General features: G+C 33.3%; 1 protein-coding gene across 1 annotated transcript in view; it reads right to left on the reverse strand.

The window, feature by feature from the left end:
• ZBBX (zinc finger B-box domain containing) overlaps positions 1–25,286 on the reverse strand; it is a 112,230-nt gene that overhangs the window by 13,475 nt on the left and 73,469 nt on the right. The window contains exons 16-18 of the mRNA XM_074298133.1: positions 18,661–18,820; positions 17,503–17,619; positions 7,533–7,790 (exon numbers count right to left, since the gene is read on the reverse strand). Of these exons, the coding sequence (XP_074154234.1) occupies positions 7,533–7,790; positions 17,503–17,619; positions 18,661–18,820 (535 nt within the window). The remainder of the gene's footprint in view (positions 1–7,532; positions 7,791–17,502; positions 17,620–18,660; positions 18,821–25,286) is intronic.

A 25,286-nucleotide genomic window follows, 5' to 3' on the forward strand; every position in this document is an offset into this window, starting at 1 on the left:
TATGAGAATATCTTAAAGCCTTTGAGACAAAAAAATTCATTTTTTTTCTTAAAAAGATGATGCTTGTAAACCCTGATCCTCCCCAACCTTAGGGTAAGGTCGTTCAAAATACTTTTTGATTCCAATAGGTCTAAGTAATCCCTACATCTAAGATAAACTGGAAAATCCTCTTTTTTAACTTTTAAAGTCCTTTACAACTCCATGTACTGCCTTCCCAAAACCATTGTCTCTTACTCCCACACTCAGAAAACTTTTCATACTTGCTTTTTATTATTCACACATGATAAATTCTCATCCTGTGTACTTGTGCTAGCTATTTGTCCTTAATGGATGCAGCCCATCTGCCCCTCATCTCTGTCTCACAAGATTCTCTCTCTTCATTCACCTTTCCATGGTTAACCTCTCCTATCTCTCCACCTACACATACTCCTACTTTCCTCCCTCACTAGTTTGTGTTTTTCTTGCTGCTAAAGGGTATGTACTGACATATGAGTTTATTGTCTTTACCATTGGGTTGAAAGCTCTCTAAAAGTAGGAGTTACTTCTTTTCTGCCTATTCTTTTCAGATCCTACTACAGTGTTTGAGGATTGACTGTAAAAACGGATCTTTTTGTATTATACAACTTCTCCCTTAGATATCTGCTGTATATAATGAATTAGGTCCACTTGTTCTACCTAATCCATCTTATGCAGTATATTCACTTCTTGTATAGCACATTATGTACTGAGGTACTGAGTTCAAATAAAGTTGGGACATGGTTTGAATAAGATAGGCTCCATTTCCTACCCATCTACAATTTCTTCCCTGAAAACCACTGAAAAACTATTCAATCTTTGTCCCTATTTCTTTTCCTGTCTCTCTGCTTTTTCTCTCCTTTCATTTTTTCTTATTCTTTTTTCCATTTTCTCCCTCTTTTAAAAAAATTACACCTTCTTTCCTTCCCTTCACTGGCTGTAAGAGGGAATTATATGGACTATTTGGGCCTAACCTGTGATTGACCATTCCAAATGTACATTGATCTGATCAGTAATTTTGATCATCTTCCAGAACTAAGGACAACAACCCATTAGTCAACTAATAATATGGAATTATTATGGTGCAGAGAACAGATGGCTTAAAGTCAAAGGATGTGGGCTCAAGTCTTATGCCATTTACTATATACATACATAGATACATACACACACATAACTGAATAAGTTTTTTGGCCTTTTTCATTATTCTGAATTTGGGTACAATATTACCCTCTACTACAGGACTGCTTTAAAGATCAAATTAGTTGTTTGTAAAATTGAAAAGTCTATATCATTAATATTAGCTGTTTCCTATTTCCTGTTTTTAATTTCTAAAGGAATTAAGAGTAGTTCACATTTCTGAATTTAAAAAGATGCATTTAAAAGAAATTGTTTTCTTCTTTTATTGGCAAAGAATCAAGAGGAAAGCCTCAAGCACATTAGGTGGCTCATTTATAGCAATATGAATGAGAAGACATAGGGGAATTATTAATGTAAGGATTACATACAATGTACACACAAAAAATGCAATCACAGTGACCCAAATCCTGATCTGAATTATGTTTCCTCTCAAGTCCTGGGCATAATCTAATGGAAACATGGCAGAAATAAACACAAGGTTATATGAAAGGAGATGTACCATGTCACCTATAGATTAGATATTCCTTGGGGAAAGGACTTCCTAGCTTTTCTCTTTTAAAACTTTAATTCTGTGTTCTTCTGTAGTAAAATAGTCGCCTGCTCTGGTCATTGAGTCATCATGAGAACCTTATTAGGGTGGCCACTTAAATTTTAATCCACTTCTTTATGATTACTATTAACCTATAAAATGGGATTCAATCCCTAATGAAGACATAGCTTGAGTAGTTTATTTTTTAAGCAGAACTGCTAAATTTGTCAGTATTCAATAATTTTCTATTCAATTTTATTGTAGAAAAATACTTTCCTCCATTTATTTAGCTCATTTAATGATATGGAAAACTTTTAAAGACTTTCATACTCAATAGGGGTTTGCAAACTCTATCAATATCTCCTTGGCTTCAAATAGAATCTCTTAAATTGAAAAACACAACAGTTTTTGGGGAAAATCTTTTCCATCTAATTAATTTCCATATAATTCCATATAATCCTCCCAAAAGGGGAATCCTTTAAAGTATAGTAATGGTAATGTTCAATGAAATATGTTTTCCTTCAATGATATGAATCTCTTCAGATGATAACAGAAGAGAACTGGCAAGATGACTTTCATTGCCTTTCAGTATACTAAGAAATCATTTTTCTTGTATTATCCTTCTTATCCAATATCTTATGTGGGAAAAAAATGCTAATATGGCTCAACTCAAAATGTCACAGTTTGGAGTGGGAGTAGTGAAGAAATGGAGAAGTTAAAAGAGACAACAGTCCAGTGTGTTTACAAAGCACTCTTCTGGAGAGATCCTGATCTTTTCTGGAAATTCCATGACAGGTGTGTAGGTATGGATGTGTGTGTGTGTGTGTGTGTGTGTGTGTGTGTGTGTGTGTGTGTGTGTGCATGCAGATGAGCACTTTTGGGTGGGGGGCACAAATGAAGAATTTACCATTTTCTTTTCCTCAGTTTCTAACTTTTATCCAGTCATGACCATTTTGAAATGACACTGCTAAAGGAGCCTTACTCATGCTGCAGCATTTCTTTTCTGACCCTCCCTGGCTGTTTCATAAGACATATACATGGGGAGGAAGAAGATTTAGCCTAGAGCTAACAGAAAATAAAATGAGAAAATCTGCTGACAGAAATGTTTTCCATGAAAGAGAAATGGGTTTATATTGGCACATAAAAAATACATATTCAGTGTGTTTTGTTTTGTTTTAACCAAGGAGGAATTATGATTGGTAAAAAATGTGTCTGGTCCAATTTGCTATAGATTGAAAACTAGGACTTTGAAAATTTCTATCACAAAAAAAGAAGATAGTAGGAAGTAACTAAATCATTCAAAGGATCATTAAATTGGAAGCACTCTTTAGAGTCCAACTCTTTCATTTAAAGCTAAGAAAATTGAGATCCAAAGATTAAAAATAAATACACACGCATAATACCCACATGTGTGTATACTATACTATCTATATATACAATCATGCATACCTACACCTATATATATTTATAGTTCTTTATTTGTGTGAATATTACTTTGCTGTAATCTGAACAAAATCTTAGCTCTCAGACTAATATCAATGAAGATTTTTTCTTGGTTGGTTTGTTTGTTTTAGGTTGACCTAGCACAGCTTCCAGAGCAAAGGTACCAGAAAGGGGTATCAATCCTGGTGAACTTTTCTGCACGCTGCCATCTAAAAAACAGCCCACTGGATAAATACAGAGCAGTGAACTCATTTGTTTACTTTTTTTTTTTTTCTCATGAGCTTGGGTAATACATTACTGGGACATCCATGAGTGTTATCTGTCACTCTATGTGTATGCATGACTCTGTGACCATATAACTGAATGCATTGTGCAATTAATAAATGGAATTGAGATTCTAGAAAAAAGTCAATATAAGTCATTTGCAAATTGATGAATTTCATGAATGAAGGCAATAAATGAACTTATTCAATATTAAGTTCCCTGAGAACAGATATTATGTGTATCCCCAGGGCTAAACAGTGGTTTGGATATGCTAAGTGAGTAATGAGTGTTTATTAAATTGAATTGAATTTACAATACCTACATTTCACAAGGTTGCTCTCAGAAAAGAATTAGGTAAACCTTAAGAGAAATAGATAAATGGAGACTATTAACGAGTAAATGGGAAACATACTAATTCCCCAAGCAGAAAGCTGATATTTTATATTACCATAAAGAATGCTGTTAAAGGAGAACTTAAAACAGATAGCAGAGATATTGAGGACTGTATGGACATATTTAAAGAACTTTCTGATAATTTCCTAATTAATGGATTACAAACAGAGAACGTTATCTAGCTTGCCATGTGTTATTTTCCCATACATAAATACACACGTACCACATGATTATACATTTGTATAAATTTTATCATCTGACCTCTGAGATGCTGATTCCTACAAAACTTGCATTTAGAATGTTTTAATATAAGAACATATTTAATATTAGAGAACTGTGAACTTGAACCAGAAGGTAATAAGGAGGGGCAAAAATCACAAAAGACAAGGAATTCTGGAGACTTCTTATGTATATGCAAGTTGCTTCTAAGTTCTATAGGTTATCATAAAGATATGCTAACTTCAAAGGAAAAGTTCTTTCCCCTGAACTCTCTTTTAATTGTTTCATTACATAACCAAAAGTCTATGTATTCTAGGGTAGGAATATGTTTTACTAGACCGTATTCATGAACTTTAGGAAACCAGAATGCCCTAAATTTAAATACTCAAAAGAAATAGTGCAATATTCCAGCAAATGCGTGCTGGAGAAAGCCTCATAAAGGGTAAAGAAGCTACACACATGATCATCATTGTCTTAAAGTTTGGAGAAACCTCAGAGTTCCTCTAGGCCAATTTATCCTTATTCCAAAAGCTGACCACAGTAAGATCAACAAGTTAGCATTCCTCAATAGCTTAAGGGCTTCTCAATTTAGTGGAACCCATTATCTCCAATCCTCTCTGGGATAATTTTAACTGTTCAGAATCTCTGATTGCAAGGGAATTACATATGCCTTTCTGAAATGATGTCTTTTACTCCTAATTTTACTCTTTGAGGGCATAAGAAAAAAGTATGATTCACTTTCCATGAGAAATAGAAGGAAATTCGATTTAGTCCCTGCCCTGAAGAAGCTTACAATGTAGTCCAGAGAGAGAACATATGCAAATATAAGGATACAAATAGAAGATAATTGTAGTGGGGAGGAATTGGAAATTGAAAGGATAGGGAAGGCTTTATTTAGAAAAAGCTGCTTGACCATCTCCGGTCATATGAAAAAATTCTCTAAATCATTATTGATCATAGAAATGCAAATTAAGATTATTGTTCTATAAGAAATGACCAACAGGAGAAATACAGAGAGGCTTGGAGAGACTTACATCAACTGATGCTGAGTGAAACGAGCAGAACCAGAAGATCATTATACACTTCAACAATGATACTGTACGAGGATGTATGCTGATGGAAGTGGATTTATTCAACATAGAGAAGAACTAATCCAATTCCAATTGATTAATGAAGGACAGAACCAGCTACATCCAGAAAAGGAACACTGGGAAATGAATGTAAACTGTTATTGTTACCTTCTGAATCCAATTCTTCCTGTGCAACAAAAAATTCGGTTCTACACACATATATTGTATCTAAATTATACTGTAATATATTTAACATATATAAGTCTGCTTGCCATCTGGGGGAGGGGGTTGGGGGAGGAAGGGAAAAAATCTGAATAGAAGTAAGTGCAAGGGATAATGTTGTAAAAAATTACCCATGCATATGTACTGTCAAAAAATGTTATAATTATAAAATAAAATAAAAAATTAAAAAAAAAAAAAAAAGAAATGCAAATTAAGACAACTTTGAGGCACTACTAGGAACCTCTAAGATTGGCCAAGATGACAGGAAAATATAATGATAAGTAGAGGGAATGTGGGGAAATTGGGATACCAATATATTATTAGTGGAGTTGCAAGCTGATCCAATTATTCTGGAAAGCAATTTAGAACTATACCCAAAGGGCTATCAATCTGTGCAAACCCTTTGGTCCAGCAATGTCTCTACTGGGCCTGTATTCAAGAAATCATTAAAAAGGGAAATGGTCCCATAAGTGCGAAAAATGTTTATAGCAACCTTTTTGTAGTATCAAGGAACTGAGAAATAAGTGGATACCTATCAGATGGGGAATGGCTGAATAAGTTTATGCTACATTAATGTAATGCCATATTATTATTCTATAAGAAAAGGTAAGCAAAATGATTTCAGAAAGACCAAGAGACTTATATGAACTGATATAAGGGAACATATGTGAACTAAATAAAGTAAACAGAAGAGCAACAACAAGATTGTGTGACAGACATGGCTCTTTTCGACTGTGAGGTGATTCAAGACAATTCCAACAGACTTGTGATGGAGAGAGCCATCCATATCTAGATAGAGAGAATTATGGAGACTGAATGTGGATCACATCATAGGATTTTCACCTTTTTGTTGTTGTTTGTTTACTTTTTTCTTATTTTTTTTCCTTTTTGATCTAATTTTTCTTGCACTGCGTGATAAATGCATGGAAATATGTTTAAAAGAATTGTACGTGTTTTACCTATATTGGATTCCTTGCCATCTAGGAAAGGGGAAAGGTTGGAAGGGAAGGAGAAAAATCTGGAACACAAGGTTTTGCAAGGGTGAATAGAAAAAAACTACCTTTGCATGCATTTTGCAAATAAAAAGTTATTTAAAAATTTTAAATGGTGATTGAGCTAAGTTTTTAAGCAAAATGAGGACTCTAAGAGGTAAAGATGTAAATGGAATGAATTTCAAGCAAGAAGAATGGCAATATAAAGGCACTGCTGATAGAAGATGGTGGACTATATTTCAGAAATAGGAAAGGGGCCAGTTTGTATGGACTATATAGGACCTGGAAGAATGGGTGATAAGGCTAGAAAGACAGTTTTGGTCCAGATGGTCAAAGATTTAAATTTCAAACAGAAGAATTGCTGTTGCACTTAAAAGGAAAAGGTAACCAAGGGAGTTCACTGAAAAAGAGTGTGATTTGGATGCACTTGCATTTTTAGGAAGATTATTTTGTCAGTCTAGTGGCAGGATTAGAATGGAGGACAGACCTGAAGCTACCGAATACAACAAGCTCTATTATTTCCCAAACCTGCTTCTCTAGTCATATAGGAAAGTAATCAAGAAAACAGCTTTCTAGGCAGTTGATTTAAACATTTTAGGAATTAACGGAATGATTCCCAACCTTGCTTAGTGTCAGAAGGGTATATAATCAGAAAGAATGGATTATAATCTTGGTTAAAAAGAATAGTAATAATAAAAAATTATCTTCAATATTTTTGCAGATTAAATCTTTTCTCCTTTTTTTTTTCTCTTTTTGGCCTTATGGGAAGGGAAAAATATTTTTTCCTAGACCCATCAAAATAGTGAGTTTCAATGCAATTATTTCACTATATACCACAAAGAATATGCAGATTTAGGGAAATGTAGCTCAATTATATGCCAAGAATACATTAAAGAAAATTTTATTACTTAATTTTATCTCATACTACATCCAAGGGCTCAGGGAAAACATATCAGAGAAAAAACAATACAGCCTGGTAACTCAAAATGGATAAAGGCCAAAAGGAAAACATTTTCCCCATCTTGGAGCAAAGAAGCTTGAAATCAGAATGAATGCACTATGTAATCTTAAAAACACTACAGCTAAATGGTATAATGGATAAAGCACTAGCTCTGAAGTCAGGAGGATCAGAGTTCTAACCTAACCTTAGATACTTAAAAATTACCAGCTGAATAACCTTAGGAAAGTCACAAAAATTTAATTACATATGTGAATAAATGAATGAATAAATAAAGTAATTCAAATTACCTGAAATACTCTTCAATGTATGTAATTCTCTTTCCAAACTGTCTAAGGTTTGATGATCAGCAGCATCTTCAAGGAACAGTTCATCTTGCTCAGTTACATCAAGGTATTCAATTTCTGAAATTTCTGAAGTAGCTCTGGATATTGGCCGAAAAACTGCACTTTTTGGTCTTTGGTGCAAAGACATGTAGCTCCGGGAGCTATTATGAATCATTTTACAAATTGGTATATTTGCTGATGATGGCCTCTTGGAAATACGCCCTAAAACACAATGCAAAGAATTTGAATATAATTACTACTATTATCATTATCAATAAATAACAGAGGGTGCAAATAAATAAACCCATTAAATGTAGAAGCAATCAACATTAATTCAATTTGAACAAAAGTTCATTAGACAATCACCTCTTAATTACCAATTTCACAGTTTACTATAGCACATATCTCATGTGGATACTTCCTACTATGAAGTAGACCACTAGCCTGTAATTTTTTTTCTGTTAGTTGGTATAAGCTCACATAAATCAAATTTATTTTAACATAAATTAATTTTTAAAAATTCTTAGGATTTTCCTCCAGTGTCATGTATTGGCTCAGACAATTGCTTAATTTCTTAAAGGCTCAAGCAATGGAACAAATACTGTGGCAGCTAAGGCAAATTTCTCATCCAACAATTACTTATATAAGTTTAGTAAGACTCATCATTGTTGCTCTCAGAAAGATTAATTTTCAGACCAGCACTCATCAGCGATAGTCAGGAAATGGGGAAACCCACCAGCACTGTTGTCAGCTACCTCCGTTCATCTCAGCTGGTTGCCACTTCTTGACTTTGCTCATTCTGACAAAGAGAAATCATCACCAACTCCTGCCATCTATCTTCCCTCTCTGCCCATGATCCTTCATCATTGTTGACTAATCTGCTGAGGTTACATGAAGGTGTCTGGACTTAATCATCTACTTCACTGGTGACTTCTTAGAAATTCTGGGGTTTTTCATGGGCCCTCCACTTGAACTTCCCCCTTCCTGTGCTTTTCCTCCCAATTACAGAGTGAATTCCTTGAGATCAAGATCTCACTTCTGTTTGTGTCCCTGTTGTTTAGCACAGTAACTAGTATATGTTGTTGCTTTCAGTCATTTTCAGTCATCTCCAAGTCTTCATGTCCCAATTCAGGATTTTTCTGGAAAAGGTATGGAAGTAGTTTGCTATTTCTTTCTCTAGCTCATTTTACATATGAAGAAATTGAGGCAAACAAGGATGGATGATTTGCCCAGAGTCACATAACTAGTTAGTGTCTGAAGCTAGATTTGGATGGTTCTCTTGATTTCAGGATCAGTGCTCTATCCTCTGAGGTACCTAACTACTCCTTATATGTGGTACCCAAAGAACTGGGTACAAGAAATAAATATATAAAAAATTAATGACTTGGATGCATTCCAAGGGCCACTAGTCTTGATGAATGTTTCAGTATTTTATTTTTAAAATAATCTTGATGAAGATGTAGTTTATACATATAGTTTATAACTATATGTTACATATGTATGATATACAGACACATATTTTATAAATAAATATAAAGTTTATAAATATGTGTTACATATATATGACACACAGATACATATTTTTTATAAATAAATATAAAGTATTTTGCAAGACTTTTGTAAGTGCTATGAAAATGTCAGCTATTTTTTCCTATTATAATAAATATGAGACTTTTTTGAGAAAAAAAGGAGGGGAGAGGAAGCATCAATATATACAAAAATATTTAGAGCAATTCTTTTTATCACTTAATTGCTCAATTGTTGCTCAATTTTTGGAAAAAACAATATATGGCATATGATTATAATGGAATATCAATGTGCTGTAAGAAATGATGATTTAAGAAAAATCAGAAAAGACTTATATGAACTGACACAAAGTAAAATGAACAGCTCCAGGGGAAAGTTCTACACAGTAAATGTAGTATTCTTTGATAAAGAACTATGGATGACTTAGTTATTCTAAGCAATGCAATTATCCAAGAAAATACCAAAGGACTAATGATGAAGCCTACTATCTCCCTGCAGAGAAAGAACTGATATGGTTTGAATACAGACTTGAAGCATGCTAGTTTTCACATTCTTTCATTCTTTTTTCTTTTATTCATCTTTTTGTATAAAATGACTAATATGGAAATATCCTATAGGAATGCACATATATAACCTGCATTTTATTGTTTACTATCTCAGGGAAACGGGAGGGAAGGGAGGAGGAAGGGAAGGAGAGATAAAATTTGGAATTCAGAACTTCTAAAAATATTTTAAAATCCTTTTAAAACCCTTTTTATTAGGGGAAAATGAAATTAATTTTTAAAATTATGACACTGTCTTTTTCTTGAGGTGGCAACTATATATAATTAAAAGAGAACATTATAGAACCCAAATGAAAAGCTAATCCTTGCAATATTACTTGAAATATTACTTAAAATAATACTTTGATTCTCAGAATTTGGTAAAGGTTAGGACTTCTTTGGTCATTTGTAAAGAACTCAAGATGTTCTTAGAATATGTCCAAATTCTAGCTCGTAAGCAATTAAAAGGAAAGAAATAGCTAAGAGAAATTCTCATTTGGGCATAAGTTACAGATCTGTCTTCATTCTATAAATTCAGAATTATATTTATTTCCAGATAAAATTTCCTTAAAATTGTTACTTATGTTTTGATTTAAGAGTGAATTTGTGGATATAAAAAAGGGAAAAAAGGAAAATCAGTCATGGCATTATCTTGTCATTTTTGGAGTCATTAATTGTTGGATATGAAGGAAAAAAAATTAGTGTGAATGCTTCATGCTATCAAAAAAGAAATACTACCATCTAGTGGCTAAGATTTGAAAAGCAGACAATCCACCAGAAGTGTACAAATGTTCCCTTTAGATGGGAAACTAGCTTCAGTTTAAGCTTTAGCATAGTTGGCTGCTCATGTCAAAAAATCAAGGTTACAAGTCAAATGGTGACTCCTCTGTGCCTTAGTATGAATCACTGTGTCTGAAATAAGTACTGAAGGTAATACTCCCAAGCCAAGCTCTGCTGGCAAAGCATTTCAGAAACCAGGGTCATCTCCACACCAGAACAAATCTTCAGTGAAGGTTAATAGTCAGGGTAATAAAGTGCAAATAATAATAGGAAATCAGACATAAGATTGGTGTTAATATAAAAATAGATATATCACTTAAGAAACACTGAAATTTGCGGGACTTTTTCAACATATCAAAATGGCAGGAGATGAACATATTAATACTTTTTGACTAGGTTATAAAAATGGGTGACTACTTTTATAGCAAGTTAGACTACATTTTCTATTATCCATTGTAGCTTAGAAAGATTAAAATTAACAATAAACACAGATCTAAAAAAGGAACTGAAAAGAACAGCAGGACGCCAGTCAATAATACTAACAGCTAAAACTGTAAACTGAGGTTAAGTATGTCAGTCAATTTGAAAGGTTTCCTATAGAGAAAAAGTATTCCTTCACATTAGTGGAAAACACAATGAAGGAAAGTTCAGCTCTTCATACCAACCAGTGGTTATATGTCAACTAACAAAGATGGGAAATAAAACTCCAAAATATAACGCACTTTTGTTCTTGTAGTTTCTACCGTTAAGCACTACAATTTTGCTAAATAACAGGAAAATCTCAGTCTCAAACATGAATACATTAAATGTACAGTACTCTCTATGTGAAATCATCACAATGACAAAATGCATTAATACTATTAATATTACTAATCTATGGGGAAACAATTTATTTGGTAAGTTTCATGGTTTCTTATGTGCCAATTAAAGGGCATGGGGGGTACAAAATAAATGGACTTGGATTATAGAGGTCTAGGTTTAAGCAGGATAAAGTGTGGTGTAGGAGATAAAGTGCTAGACTTAGAGGCAGGAAGACAAGTTCAAATCCTGTCTCAAAAACTAAAGGTGGGTACTGATAGCAGGACAGAATTCAGATTTCTAGGACTGACTGACACAGTATTAGTACATTCACAGTTGTGTGACCTAGGGCATGTCACAGACACTCAAAACTTCAGCTCATTCTCTTTAAAATGAGAGAGTTTAAGAGCAGATTCTTGTAGGAATCAAATGTGATGATATTTGTAAAGTGCTTCATGTACTTTGGCATAGAGAAGTGTTTCATAAATGTCTAGGTCCTTCCCAACTCTAAATCTCAAAAGAACCAAACATCCCAGAAGAAAACTAAAAGAAAGCAATCAGGGAAGAGGGCAAAAGGTCCCTGTGGATCTGCTAGACAATTATCACTGAGAGATGGCAAATTCTGGCATGGAATTGTATATTTCTCTATATTTAGTTTATATCAAATTATGTTTATATTTGACAAATACTCCATCTTATCAAGTTATCATTTTGATTTAGATTATTAGAAAGTGAATGTATTCTGGAGTCTCATAACACAAAATGCAATATATGGGAGATTGAGCTGGATTTATTACTAGATATACAAAATGTTGTTTCATAAAGAATAATTACACAATACAGTTTTATCTATAACTCAGTTATGAGTATGGATAGAGGTTCCAGTATATTAATGCCTGAGAAGTATGATTTTGTAGATTTATGGGACACTAATTTGGTTTGAACATGAACTTGATCAGTCTAAGGTCATCACTGGAGAAATATAGAGCAGGGAGTTTTGTACAATAACAAACCTTGTTGATGGGCAGGGGCTTCTGCGTCGATCACTTCCTCCCAAAGTGTGTGTAATGATTCACAAGAGGTGGGGAGGGAGAAGGATTCAGCATGAGACAGAACTCAAAACTGCCAAGAGTGAGTCAGTAACATTATTTTCAGAGAATAAAGAGAGCCCAATGGTGGGCCAATACTGTGGCTACTGAAGTATGAAGGGTTCTGGGTTGTTGTCAGACAACTGTACTTTTGAAATTCTATCTTTTTTTTTCTTAATTTCTTCTTCCTTATCATCAGGGTACCAGCTACTCTTTATAATCAGAACCAGTGTCTACATCTATAGCAGAATTTATCTCCCTTCTCATATGCTTCAAGATCAGACACACACAATAATCATGATTGTGAGGATTAAGGCTATAGTAACACTATAGATCCAGCCATAGTCACAATCATAGTCAATCAATATTTATAATTGCCTACTATGGGCAAGATCTGGGAGGACAAAGAAAGGTAAAGAGCAAAATAGAACCCCTGGTTTAAAGGAGTTTAGGGTCTGATGGCCAAACAACTTGCAAAAATAACACAAGCAAGTAAGTGAAATTGAGGTAAGTTTCAGAGGAAAGATACAAAGAAGAGTAAGAAAGATGTCTTATAGATAATAAGGAGGTGCTGGAGACTTGAAAGGAAGCCAGGGGAGAGGAGAGAGAGTATTCCAGTAATTACAAATTGGCAGATGGAGTGACCTGTGAGAGGAACAGAAAGGAGGCCAGTGCTCCTGGATCATCAAATAGATGGGATGGAGTAAAGTATATGAAAAAAAATTGTTGCTCATCTTTCATTCTCAAAGAAGACCAAGGATATCAGAAAACTATTATTTTGCTCTGTGAATGAATTGGATTTAAGTGAGCCAGGACTGTGCAAAGTCATCAGTCTCACTGTCTTCTCCAGAGACATTAAAGTCTAGTGCAAGACCTAGGTCAGCACCACTGGTCATGGTCTAGGATGAAGGGGGAGACTCTTTTTAAGATAATATCTTTCCCAAGTTTCTCAAATTGTTTATTCAGTGAATAAAGGTTAGGTAAGAAATGAAGCAAAAAAATGGCCTTGTTTCCCATCTCAAAAAAATAAATCTGGGAAAGACCTTCAGTGTTTCTGGTCAGAGCCGAAGCAATTGCGTTTTACACTCACTCTGAGCCATCAAAACCCAAACAATAAGCAAGTTAGGCTTGAACTGGAACCTACTCCTAGCCAATTAGTGAGAGCCAGAATGATTTGGATTTAAGAGCACAGACATGACTTTGAAAGCGAGAGATTATAGATTTCATCCTGGAGGTAATAAAGAGTCATTAGAATTTCATTAAAGGGGCCTTGAGGTAGTCAGCCCTGCCAGTTGTAAGACATTAAATTTGCCCACTGAATGGTTTCCTTCAGAAAGGAGGCCCACTAATAGCTTTTGTGGTGGTCTAGGATGGTGGCAATGTCAGAAGAGAGATGGGAAATTGTCAGGAGTAGAGATTAAGAGAGAGAGAAGGGTCAAGTATGACCATTAGTTGGGAATCCATGTGCCTTCAATGTTTGGAGATTCTGGAATTTCTTCTGCTTCATCTGAAAGTGCATAAGCTTTTAGGGAGTTGAATTCTAAGGGAGGGAGGTGTTACTATATTATTCTCTACGACAATTATTTGTGAACATATTTTTGTTGCTTTTACTACATTACAAGCAACAGAAGGGCAGAAACCATGATTCTTTTGAATCCCCAGACTTTCTAAAATACCACTTTGAATGCCATAAAGGGTATTCACACTTCAGACTGGGCTCAACGTTTGGGCTCAACTCACTTGAAGCAACTTTAAATTTAAGAATTCTCTGATTATATGCTCCTTTTTTATGACAATTACAAAATATATAGAACCAGTTAGCTACGGGTTCATATGCCTTATGCAAACTTTGAACTGGAATATAAGCCTCCTGAGAATAAGAATGACTTCCTTTTTCTTTGTTTTCCAAGTGTATGACATATGGCACATGTTTAGTAAATTCTGGATAATTGGAATTAAAGGATAATCTAATGTTCTCATCAAGGAAGCTAAGTCATTTTACAAGGGAGTTTGTAGCAAAACTAGAACTAAAATTCAGTTTCCTGTGTCCTATCAAATAAGTGTTCAAACTAATTCAAAAATATAATTCAGTTCAACAAACCTGTATTAATTACATGGTATATGCAAGGCATTGTGGTAAATGGAATGGGAAAAAAAAAAAAAAAAACTTCAAGGAGCTTACCATCTAATCCCAGAGAAATATAGTTATGCAAATAAATGCATTTAACACAAAGGAAAAATAAGGAAAATCTCTGGAAGAAGACATTCATGTTCAACTATAGTTTTAAAGAAATGTTCCATGAAGGAAATTAATGAACTAGAAAGCCAGTGTGTTATTAAAGTCATCAGTGTGAATATAATGAAATCACAAAGCATAATGTTAAGGTCTGTGATAAAAAAGAAGACTAAGAATTCAATACTGAACTCATTTAGGAAGGAAGAAAATGACATAAAGGACAATAAGAAGGAAATGGAAAAAAACTATGAGAGGTACAAACTTCTAAAGGAAAGGGTGCTTAATTCTGCTCATACTGTGGAAATTCAGAAGTACACTTAGGTTTTCTCTTCATCTTGAAGAAGCAGCTAGGATTGAAGAAGTACCCTAGAAAATGCTAGCCTACAGTTTCACAGAATATCATGATATGGAATGTATCTTCAGTTTGAGGAAAATTTTCTGAGTATTTTCATGAAATGAACATTAAAGTTTTGAATGGAAATTATATTTTTATCTGAAAAAGACTACTCATAAATAAAATTAGAATTAACATAAAATTAAAGTATGTAAAGGCATTATTCTAAATTGATTAAATCACTGACCAAATCAAAATAACAATTTTCAATTAAGTTTACTCTAATGTTGGACAATGTGTGCCATAAATTTTGTTAAATATTAAAATATTTAAAATAACAATTTTAAAATGTGGTTTAACTGAGAACCAATTAGTAGGATGCATATCATCAGCATTTGGGCCTAAAGAAGTTATTGGAAGATATAGATTATAAAGAGCAAAGCCAAGTATGTTGTTAAAACGGTTATTAAGATAAAAACAAAATTACAATAAAACTATTTAATTGTAAAAATAAATAACATAAATCATAAAGCAAATCATGTTTCAATTACAATACCAAAAATAATCTAAATTTAATTTAAAAAGTCATTACAACGAGCAGATATTTACTAAAAATGTCCATACACTGAACTGTAATAATCACATACAAAGTTTAAGAAACAGTTAATATTCATAAGGGGTGAAAGTTCACAACTATTCCCTCACTCTATTTTGTTTCTTAATGGGGTTTGGATTTATTTATTTACTTTGGTTTGGTTTTCAAATTGCAAATATAAGAGTTTCCAACCATGAGGAGTTTATACTGTTTGGGAACAGAAAAGATTAAGGGTGTTGGAGAGATGTTTATATGGTTAACAAGCGACATATGTCTATTTTCACATTTCTCAGAGATGGATAAGTCTTGCTTTATATTTTTAAAACAAAACTAAAGCAATTTAATACAAAGAAATGAACAATAAAAATGAAATTCTCAGTTGATCCATCTGTCCCTCTTATTTAGCATCCTATATCTCTTCCTTTTCATGGTTAATTTTCTTGAGAAAGCTATCTGTAATCCGTGTCTCTACTTACTTTCTTTTCATTCTCTTTTTACCTTTGTAGTCTAGCTTCCAACCACTGAACTTCCAACTTCCTACTACTGAAATGGTTCATTTACCACTGATCTATTACCAGCTCAAGCTAATGGCTTTTTTTCAATCCTCATTCCTCTGGATCACTCTGTAGACAATACATTGTTGATCACTCTATTACCCTTGATATTCTATTTCCTCTTGTGGTGTTTTTGCTTTGTTTTGTTATGTGGTTTGTGTGTGTGTGTGTGTGTGTATGTGTGTGTGTGTGGACATGCACACAGGTGTGTGAAATGTTTGCCTCCTGTTTTTTCTCCTACTTATCTAATAATTTCTTCAGTCTACTTTGCTATATCTTCCTTCATCCAGGTCTGTGGGTATCCTGTAAGAGTCCTCCAATTTTGTTTATCTTCATCATCCCTCTTTTCTATCCCTCTAACCTATTCTGTTTAATGATAACATAAGCTCCCATATATTCAATTATCATCTCTCTTCAGATAATCTGAGCTCTAACCCATTTTTCTAAGCCTTCAGTAAATTTCCATTGGCCAAGTGAACAAAAACCAATTAGATGGAATAGATAGATAGTAGAAATCTTAAATTCAATATGGTTTAAAACTAAAGTTATTATCTTTCAAACATGCTCTTATTCCTCATTTTCATATTACTATGAAGGGAACCATCCTTTCACTTACCTGGGCTTATAATATGGGTACCATTTTGACTTCTCTTTATTAAACCCCATAATCCATTCTGCTACCAAGTCCTGTCAATGATAGGTTTGAAGTAGCTTTCTAATGAAGTTCTATTCTACACACATATAGCTATATCACTCTGATAGAGCCTTCATCACCTCATACCTGGATTATTGTAATAATAGCATTTAACTGATTTCCCTCTAGTTTTTTCTTACTCCAGTCCATTCTCCATTTGGCTGTCAAAGTAATTTTCTTAAACCATAGATTTAACAATAACTCTTCTGCTCAATAAACTAGAGTGGTTCCTTATCATGCCCACAACAAAACATAAAGTCCTCTGTTTGATTTATAAAATTCTTTCTTATATGACCCTTCTTATATCTCTGATCTTCTCATACATAATTTACTTCCTCATTTTGTAGGTACTAGTGATTCTGATCTCACATATGACACTCCATCTCCTTACTGTGCATTTTCATTCATCCCTGGAATTCTCTCCATACATCTGGCTTCCCTAAATTACCACAAGTCGAATCTAAAATCCCACCTTATACAAGAAGTCTTTCCCTCATCCCCCTTAACATTAGGGCCTTCCTTTTGAGAATTTAATCTGTTTGCATATTGTCTTCACTATTGGATTCTATTTGAAGACAGGAACTGTTTTGGCCTTTCTTTGTTTCTTTACAGAACTTAACACAATTCCTGACACATATTATATATATATATATATATAATAAGTGGGGTTTTTTTATTTGACTTGAATAATTTCAAAATACGCAGAAGAAAAAACTTCATTATGAAAAGCATTCAACCCTATTTCAAGACCAACAGATGCCATTTATGTCTTAGAAATATCCTTACCTCTTTGAGGATGTAGCACACCTGACATTTTTTTCTGGTTATTCCAAACAATATCCTGAACTATTGAATCATCAGCATATTCACTTAAACTACTCTCAGATATCCACTGTCGGTTTCCTGAAATCAAAAAGGAAAAAATAGAAATCTAACATATACACAGAAAAATAGCTAATTTTCTTGATGTTTGACTAGAAAAGATGTACTTTAAATGGAACATGCACCATTGTAGCACAAGTGAATTAGCAGTAAAAAAAAAAAAAGAGTATTCTAATAGCTGAATCTATTTATGTGCATCATTAAATATAAAATAACATAAGTGTACACGAATAATACTTAGTGAATTGAAATGGGAAAAAAGATAATTGTCGGGAAGTTATTTAATATTTTTAAAATAATTTGTGATAAGCATTTCAAAGATAGGCATTTATATATGCCAAGATAGTTGTTTATAATAGAAAAAATATATATATATCCATATTTTTGTACATGGGGAATTAAACACATAAATTACATGTGGATGTATATAGACAGATCAGAATATTCTATGCATTGTTATATCATGTCAGAGTATCATGTATAGATTGTTTTTCCTTGAAATAAGGAAGGTTCAGACTGCAGGACAAGAGGCAAATGCACATCCTATAAAGACAAAAGCCAAGAGCAATATAGTTTATTTTGTTCAGTTTTGTTTTTAAAGAGAATCTGTAAATGTTTCTCTAGTTTTAGGTGTTTTCAAACTTGTCTTTTAAAGTAAACTGAGGAAAAAGAAGAATATTAAATCAAATACTGTATTAATCAAATTAATTAAAATACTTTTTTCTCTTTTTAAGAAATGTAAAGTAACACTACATACAAATACTCTGATTCCAATGTTTCCTATTAGCTTATAAATAAAATTGGCCCTGAGTTAAAATGTTCTTTTTACTTTTCTAACAAAAAAAAAACCTCTCACATTCAGATAACAGCATTAATATCATTCCATTTTACATTAAATTAATAACACTTTTTATAGGCAAATTGAAAAGAATGATCTTATTCATTACCCAATGCTGCCATAGAATCTTTAATTGGAAGATTAGGAGCAGGTGGGAGGAGGAATAGGTAACAAGCAATTTATAACACTCAAATGCAAACTGAGTTGATGTAATGCAGCTTTACCTGTGAGTGTAATCCTGCTGTTGGAAGGGCTGATCTCAGATTTCCTTGCCAGGTTTAATTTGATTTTTTCTTTAGAATGATTTTTACCAAAGACAAAGAATTTCTCAAGTCCTTGATATTCTTCCTTTATGGGCTTACTTCTGAGGGCTATTTTTTGTAACTAGAAAACAAAACATTTAAATAAATTAAATTGATCTTTTATCAATATTGAAAAATCGATTTGAATCATAAAAATAAAAAAATGTGATTCAAAATAATAATCATCAATAATAATAATAATGAAATAAGTGTTAAGAGAAGAGAATATCCATTTCTCTTCTAATTATTTTTCTTTTTTTTCCATGTTTTTTTTCCTTAACAATCACCTAAAGAATGATGAAATTTATCTTCTAGAGAGCTGTATGTAGTTGTTGTATGTAGAAAAAAAGTAAATTTTCTAAAATTATTAATGGGGTCAGAACTGTTCTGCCTAGTTTCACCTCCTTGGGAATGATGCCCTTTCCAAGTTATGCTCATGACTTTTAATTTCATCTGGAGAGCTGTCGGGTAGAATACCAAACTCCTCTCAATGCCTGTCTTTATACAGGGCAAAAGCTGGATTCAGCTCTCTCCACCCTGGATCTGGGCTGCCAAGCTTGTTTCAACTCTATTGAATAATCTGGCCCACCCATCCACATACCCAGGAACCTCTGGTCTCTCTTTATCCCTTTCATATCTCTTTTTTGTGTATTTCCTGCCCTTCTCCCCTTCATTCCCATAATTATATTCTAAGCTCCTTAAAATTAGAAACTTTTTTTAGTAATTGTATTCCCAATGCTTAACATAGTACCTGGCACATAGTCAGCACTTAACATGTTCACTGGATTAAACTGGATTTGATTATTACCACATATTAAAATGATATCAATAAAAATAACCTGACATTGAAAGAAATATTATTAAATAATAGTATTTATTCCTTTATGTTATGATTGAGGATGTAGAGTGTGTAAGGCACTGTAAGGCAATACAGTACAGTTAACCTACTACCAAGAAGTTTTTAAGAGAAATAACAGACAAGACCGATGGAAAATTAACTATGGTGCAATCACCCAGGTTTTTTCCTTTGAGAAATTGGAGGGAGGATAGTGAGGAGGATCTTCTAAGAAGGCTTTCTGGAGAAGATAGTACCTAAGGTAGGTCTTGAGAGCAAGGAGGGACGTCAATAAGCCATTCTAAGTATGGAGCTAAGCCTCAACAAAGGCACAGAGAGAAGAGAATAAAATGGAAGACAAATTAATGAGAGCTTTTGTCTTTAGCCAATGTTTGAAAAATAATCTTTAGAGAAAAATGGACAAAAAAGTTAAAGTTGTCTCCAATTTTAAAATTCTGTGATCACATTTTTAAAAAGAATACTTTTTTCCATGATGCTAATGTTCAGCTGTGGCTTTGTAGAACTCTTCTCAAGCAAGTCCATCACTCATAAATTGTCTTTAAGGGAGCCAAAAAAATGCCTTCAAATAGATGATCATTCAGAGACTCAAAAAAATGAGTTTTTTAGCTACATTTACCACCTGGAGTTTTAGCCACATTCTATCTATACTCTTAGACAAACACTTATCATCACATATTTCTCCCCTTTGGCCCTAAGCTTGCTTACTTACTGATTGGTGACTGCATCCCATAGGCAGATGGTAATGCAAAAGCTAAACAAAACCCACTATGAGAGTACTTTGTAAACTGTAATTAGGTCTTACATAATTTGTGCCAACTACTAAAGGTTTCCATTTTAGAATGCCCAATACCCATAGCTTACTGAGTTTCCAAATGGGAAAAAATCATTGAATTATTGTGTATCAGAAATGGTGGCCATTCTTGGTTCTAGAAAAATGGAGGTCAAAGACACACATTAGAAATCAAATGTCTGAAGCTTTTAATAGATGCAGCCTTGCTATTACTTTAAAATAATTTATTTCTAACAAGTTGAGAACTTCAGAATTTTAAGCTTCAAATAACTTTGAGTACATAAAATCATTCCAGGATAAATGAATTTAATTAGTCATTAATTAATAATTACAGCTTCAATGGTCTATTTTCTATGAAATGTGGCATCAGAATTTCACAGGGACTTTTGAGATCATTTAACTACTACACCTATAATTCTTTACTCCTCCTTCTAATTCTTCTTTTTAAGGGGATATTAGAGGTCATTAACCACCACATAATGACCCTTCTACTGAACTCACCCTTTTCCTTTTATTTTCTTCTTTCCTTTAAAATCTTATCCATTATTACTGCATTGAGTGCAAAGGTGATATCAAAGAAAAAGTAATAGAATACTAGTCAAAATGAAGCTTAGTAGGGCCTTTGTCTATTTTAGATTTTTATTGTAGATGGAGATGATGAGAACTAGAAATAGATTAGCCTCCTCAAATATAAACCTATGAAGAAAGTTGTGGTTAAGGGACTTGTTAATTAACACCTGCAGCAGAGCTCACCTGAGGCATACAAAATTCTACTCTAGCCCTTTATGTTAGCTTTTTATAAATCTTTATGTGTCAAGTGTTTTTCTTACAAATAATATATTCTTGGGTTTCATAGTGAATATAAGCATTTATCTTTATTTTTTTCTAATGTTGTATTCCTGTATTACTTCTCCTTTAAAGCAATAGCTTCCATATTTTCTGTGATACTTATAATATCTTTGTACTTGAACTTTTTGAAGCTGCATACAGTATCTCTATTTGACTTTGAAGTTCTGGATTCTAGTTTGTGGCATATGCTAAGATCTTTTGCTTTGGCATTTCTTTAGCAGATTGCTGGTAACTTCTTTTCATTTTTCATTTTGGCCTCTAGTTTTAAAAGATACTAAGAAATTTTAATTAAAAATTGTTTGATCTTTTCAAGTAGCCTCCAATGATCACTCTACATTTAAGGCTATTTGTTTTATTTTCTTTTAAAACATATCCTTAAACTTTTAATATTTTGTGTTTGCCTACTATTCCTTCATATATCATACATTTATTTATTTCTGTTTCATACTTTCTCATTTTTAGGAACTCTATCTCTCAGGAAAAAATTGCTGAAAAGATTCTGAGTAACTCTCTCATCTCTTCAATTAAAAAAAAAAAAGAAAAGAAGGAACATCACCTCAGAGCAGTAGTAACATAAGGTAAATCTGTTGCACAATTTGGGAAGACCCAACCTCCAAGGGTGGGCCAATGAGTAAAATGCAAACACTTCCAAACCAACTCTGTAGAATAAACAAACAAGCCCTGGAGGCAGCTGGGTTGAGAGAAAGCTGAGGCTTTGGTGGTTTGATGGCTGAAAAGGAGAAAACTGAAGGACCTTCTACTGTTGAGAGATGCCAAACCCAAAGATGCTGAAGACTATGACTGCTGTGATGGGTGCTAGGACACACTTTTTGAGTGCAGTATAGAGAGACAGGGACCCTGTTCACTGTGGGCACTTGCAGGACAGAAAATCCATGATTTCACTTTCAGGGCAGAAAGAACAGTTAATTTTTGCAGCCACCAGAGGGATTGCAAGTAGAAAGATCATTTGCAGGACAGAGTGGCTAAGGACCCTAGCTGTGGCTTGGAAATGGAGAAGAGAGTCCAAGATTGGGCCCTGAAATAGATTTCAGGTAATAATGCAGCTTGGAACATTAGTCACCATTGATGAAAATTTGATTGCACCAATAGCTGCTAAAAATAAAACAATAAATAAGTAAATAAAGATAAGTAAGTAATTGAGAAAGAACCCAACCATAGTTAGTTACTATGGGGATAGAAAATATCTAGTTTCATATTCAGAGAAAGATAGAGCTTTTTAAAAAGCCACTCCTTTTTAAATGAGAACCATCAAATGATCTCAAGCAGAAAAACGAGTTCTTGAAAGAACTTAAAAAGTATTTAAAAATCAAATACATGAGATTGAGGAATAGAAAAAAAAAGAGCTATACAATAACATCAAGAAAATTATGAAAAGAAAGCAAACCAATTTGAAATGGAGAATCAAAGACTTAAGAAAATAATTCCTGCAAACTAGAATTTGGCAAGGGGACATTAGTAATGTCCTAGGACAGTAAGAAATCATAAAATAAAATAAAAATAATGAAAAATGAATAGAATGTAAAATATTCTATATAATAGATCAAAGAGAAATAAAAAGGAATAATTGGCCTTCCAGAAAATTACAATTAAAAAAGAATTTTGACGTAATAATACAAGAAATTGTGAACAAAATTTGTCCTGAAATTCTAGAATAAAAAGGCAAAGTAGAAATAGAAAAAAGATCCACCAGACACCACCTCAAAGAGATCCCTAGAGCAAAACTCACAGGAATATCACAACCAAGTTTCAAAACTCCAGGTTAAGGAGAAGATATTGAAAGCAACAAGAAAAGAGAATTAAATGCCATGGAGTTACAAAAAGAATCACACGAGACCTAGCAGCTATTACACTGAAGAACCACAGGTCTTGGAATACTGTATTTCACAGAGTGAAAATCTGTGAAATCTACAGAAACATAAAATAAATATCAGGAGTAGAATTCTCTATATAAAAAGGGGTAGTAACCATGATCTCAGACAAACTTGAAATAGATTTAATCAAAAGAGAAAATAGGGTAAGTATACTATATGTCAGATATATTAATCAATATTATTGTAGACAGTATCAGTTTAGAATATTCCTGTGATATAGGAAAGGATGAACCGGTAAATTTAGAAAAATATAGAAAGACTTTGACTTATGAAGTAAGTTGCTATTCACTTTCAGAGAAACAGAAGAAGAATGGAAATAAGCATAGTATGGTCTTACATACAGGTGTATCAATGTGCATGTGTATCTATGTGTGTATGCATTGGTATGTGTACATGTATGTATGTATATAGATATATATGTGTGGATATAGATATAGATGCTTGATTGTAGTCCTCTAAGCGGGGTAAGGGAAGGAATGAGGGGAGAAAATAAAGTAAAAAGTGCACAACACAGAACAAAAGAAAACATATGAAGCAAAGAAAATATGGAGCTTTCAGCACAATATGTAGTGTTTATTATATAGGTTTTCTTCAAATTTAATAAATTGTAAATTTATTGTTTTATATATTGAATCCACTCATATGGTCTGCTGTATATTCAACAATTTTTTTTCCTTTACTCATTTTGTATTTAATATAAAAAATTTACAAAAATAAAATATTTTGCCATGTTTTAAAAACTAGCTGTTAATTCTCCTTTTATTTCCATTTGCCATCATTATTTTTTTGTTTGTACTATTTAGCTTACTTTTTCTAGATATCTTTATAGTTCAAGATATTTTCTTCTTTAAGATTCTGCATGTATCTGTGGACAAATTTTCTTTTATATTTTCCATTTAGATAATTCTTAAGTGACCCATAATATTTCTTCAAAGTATTTAGTTCCATCCTCTGTTTATTAACATTAATATAGCAGAAAATAGAGATATATTCATCAATGTTTTTCAACATCATTGTAATATAGAATATTATATCTAAAGTCTAATTGTAAGAATAATCCCTTACAGATAATGTGGTTCATCCAGATTTCCCTATCTAGGAATGGCACTCTAATGTCTGTATCAAGATCTCAAAGAACTTCCTCAATAAATGCCAACCATTAATCAGACTAACAATCCACATATACAAACTAAATGAATGAAAAAAAAAATGCTCTGACATTTAGGTAGATGGCCAACACATTAATTCATCTGTCTATCTATGACAGGTATTAAAGATGGTCATAATCTGGCCTAGAAGCCAGAGGAGGAAGAAAACAGGCTGGATTCATTTGGAAAATGATGCAGGGCTTTTAATTATTCCAAGTTACAAAAGATCTTTGGAAAAACATGAATAATAATATCACCAAGATGGAAGAAGAGGAGAAAGATGAAGAGGTGTGAATGGTTTGTAATCAGCACTGTTGAAGGGGGTATTTATATCAATGTTTAGTCACTAGACCAACTTTTGGATGCAGAAGAAAGAGTGCTGAATATAGAGCCAGAAAACATGGATTCAAATCCTTCCTCTGCTACTGACTGTTTTCTCCATCACTCCCCCAAGCTCAGTCTCCCAATCTTTAAATGAAAGGACTGATCTGATTCCATTAAGGTCCCCTTCCTGCTCAAAATCTGTGATCCTAATTCAGTTCTAAGACAATAAAATCCTGTTGGGGAGTCTCCCTGATTTAAGGATACTATAAGACATGGATGGCCAATACCAAAAACAGTAGGAGATGTAAGCTAGAAGTCCTTCAAGTTCTAGATTCAGCCTCTCTATACACAATATTCCACCTCATGCATTAAAGATTCTTACTCACTACCCCTTCTACAGGCTCTCCCCTCTGATTAAATGCTCTTCCTCCTCATATTGACCTCTTGGAATCCTTAATTACCTTTGAGGTTCAGATAAATAGCCACATCATTCCAGAAGCATTTCCTGATTGCCCCCAATTGGTAGTACCATACACATTACTTTCAATTACTTTTATACAGATACTGCCCTCACTTATTGATGTATGCTATAACCTCGAAGTACAGTGCAAGCTACCTGAGAGAAGTAACTGGGATGTTCTTGTTTTTGTATTCCTAATACCTAGCACAGTACCTAGCACATGGCAAGT

The sequence above is a fragment of the Sminthopsis crassicaudata genome, chromosome 3, assembly GCF_048593235.1.
Source record: "Sminthopsis crassicaudata isolate SCR6 chromosome 3, ASM4859323v1, whole genome shotgun sequence".
Classification (NCBI taxonomy): Eukaryota; Metazoa; Chordata; class Mammalia; order Dasyuromorphia; family Dasyuridae; genus Sminthopsis; species Sminthopsis crassicaudata.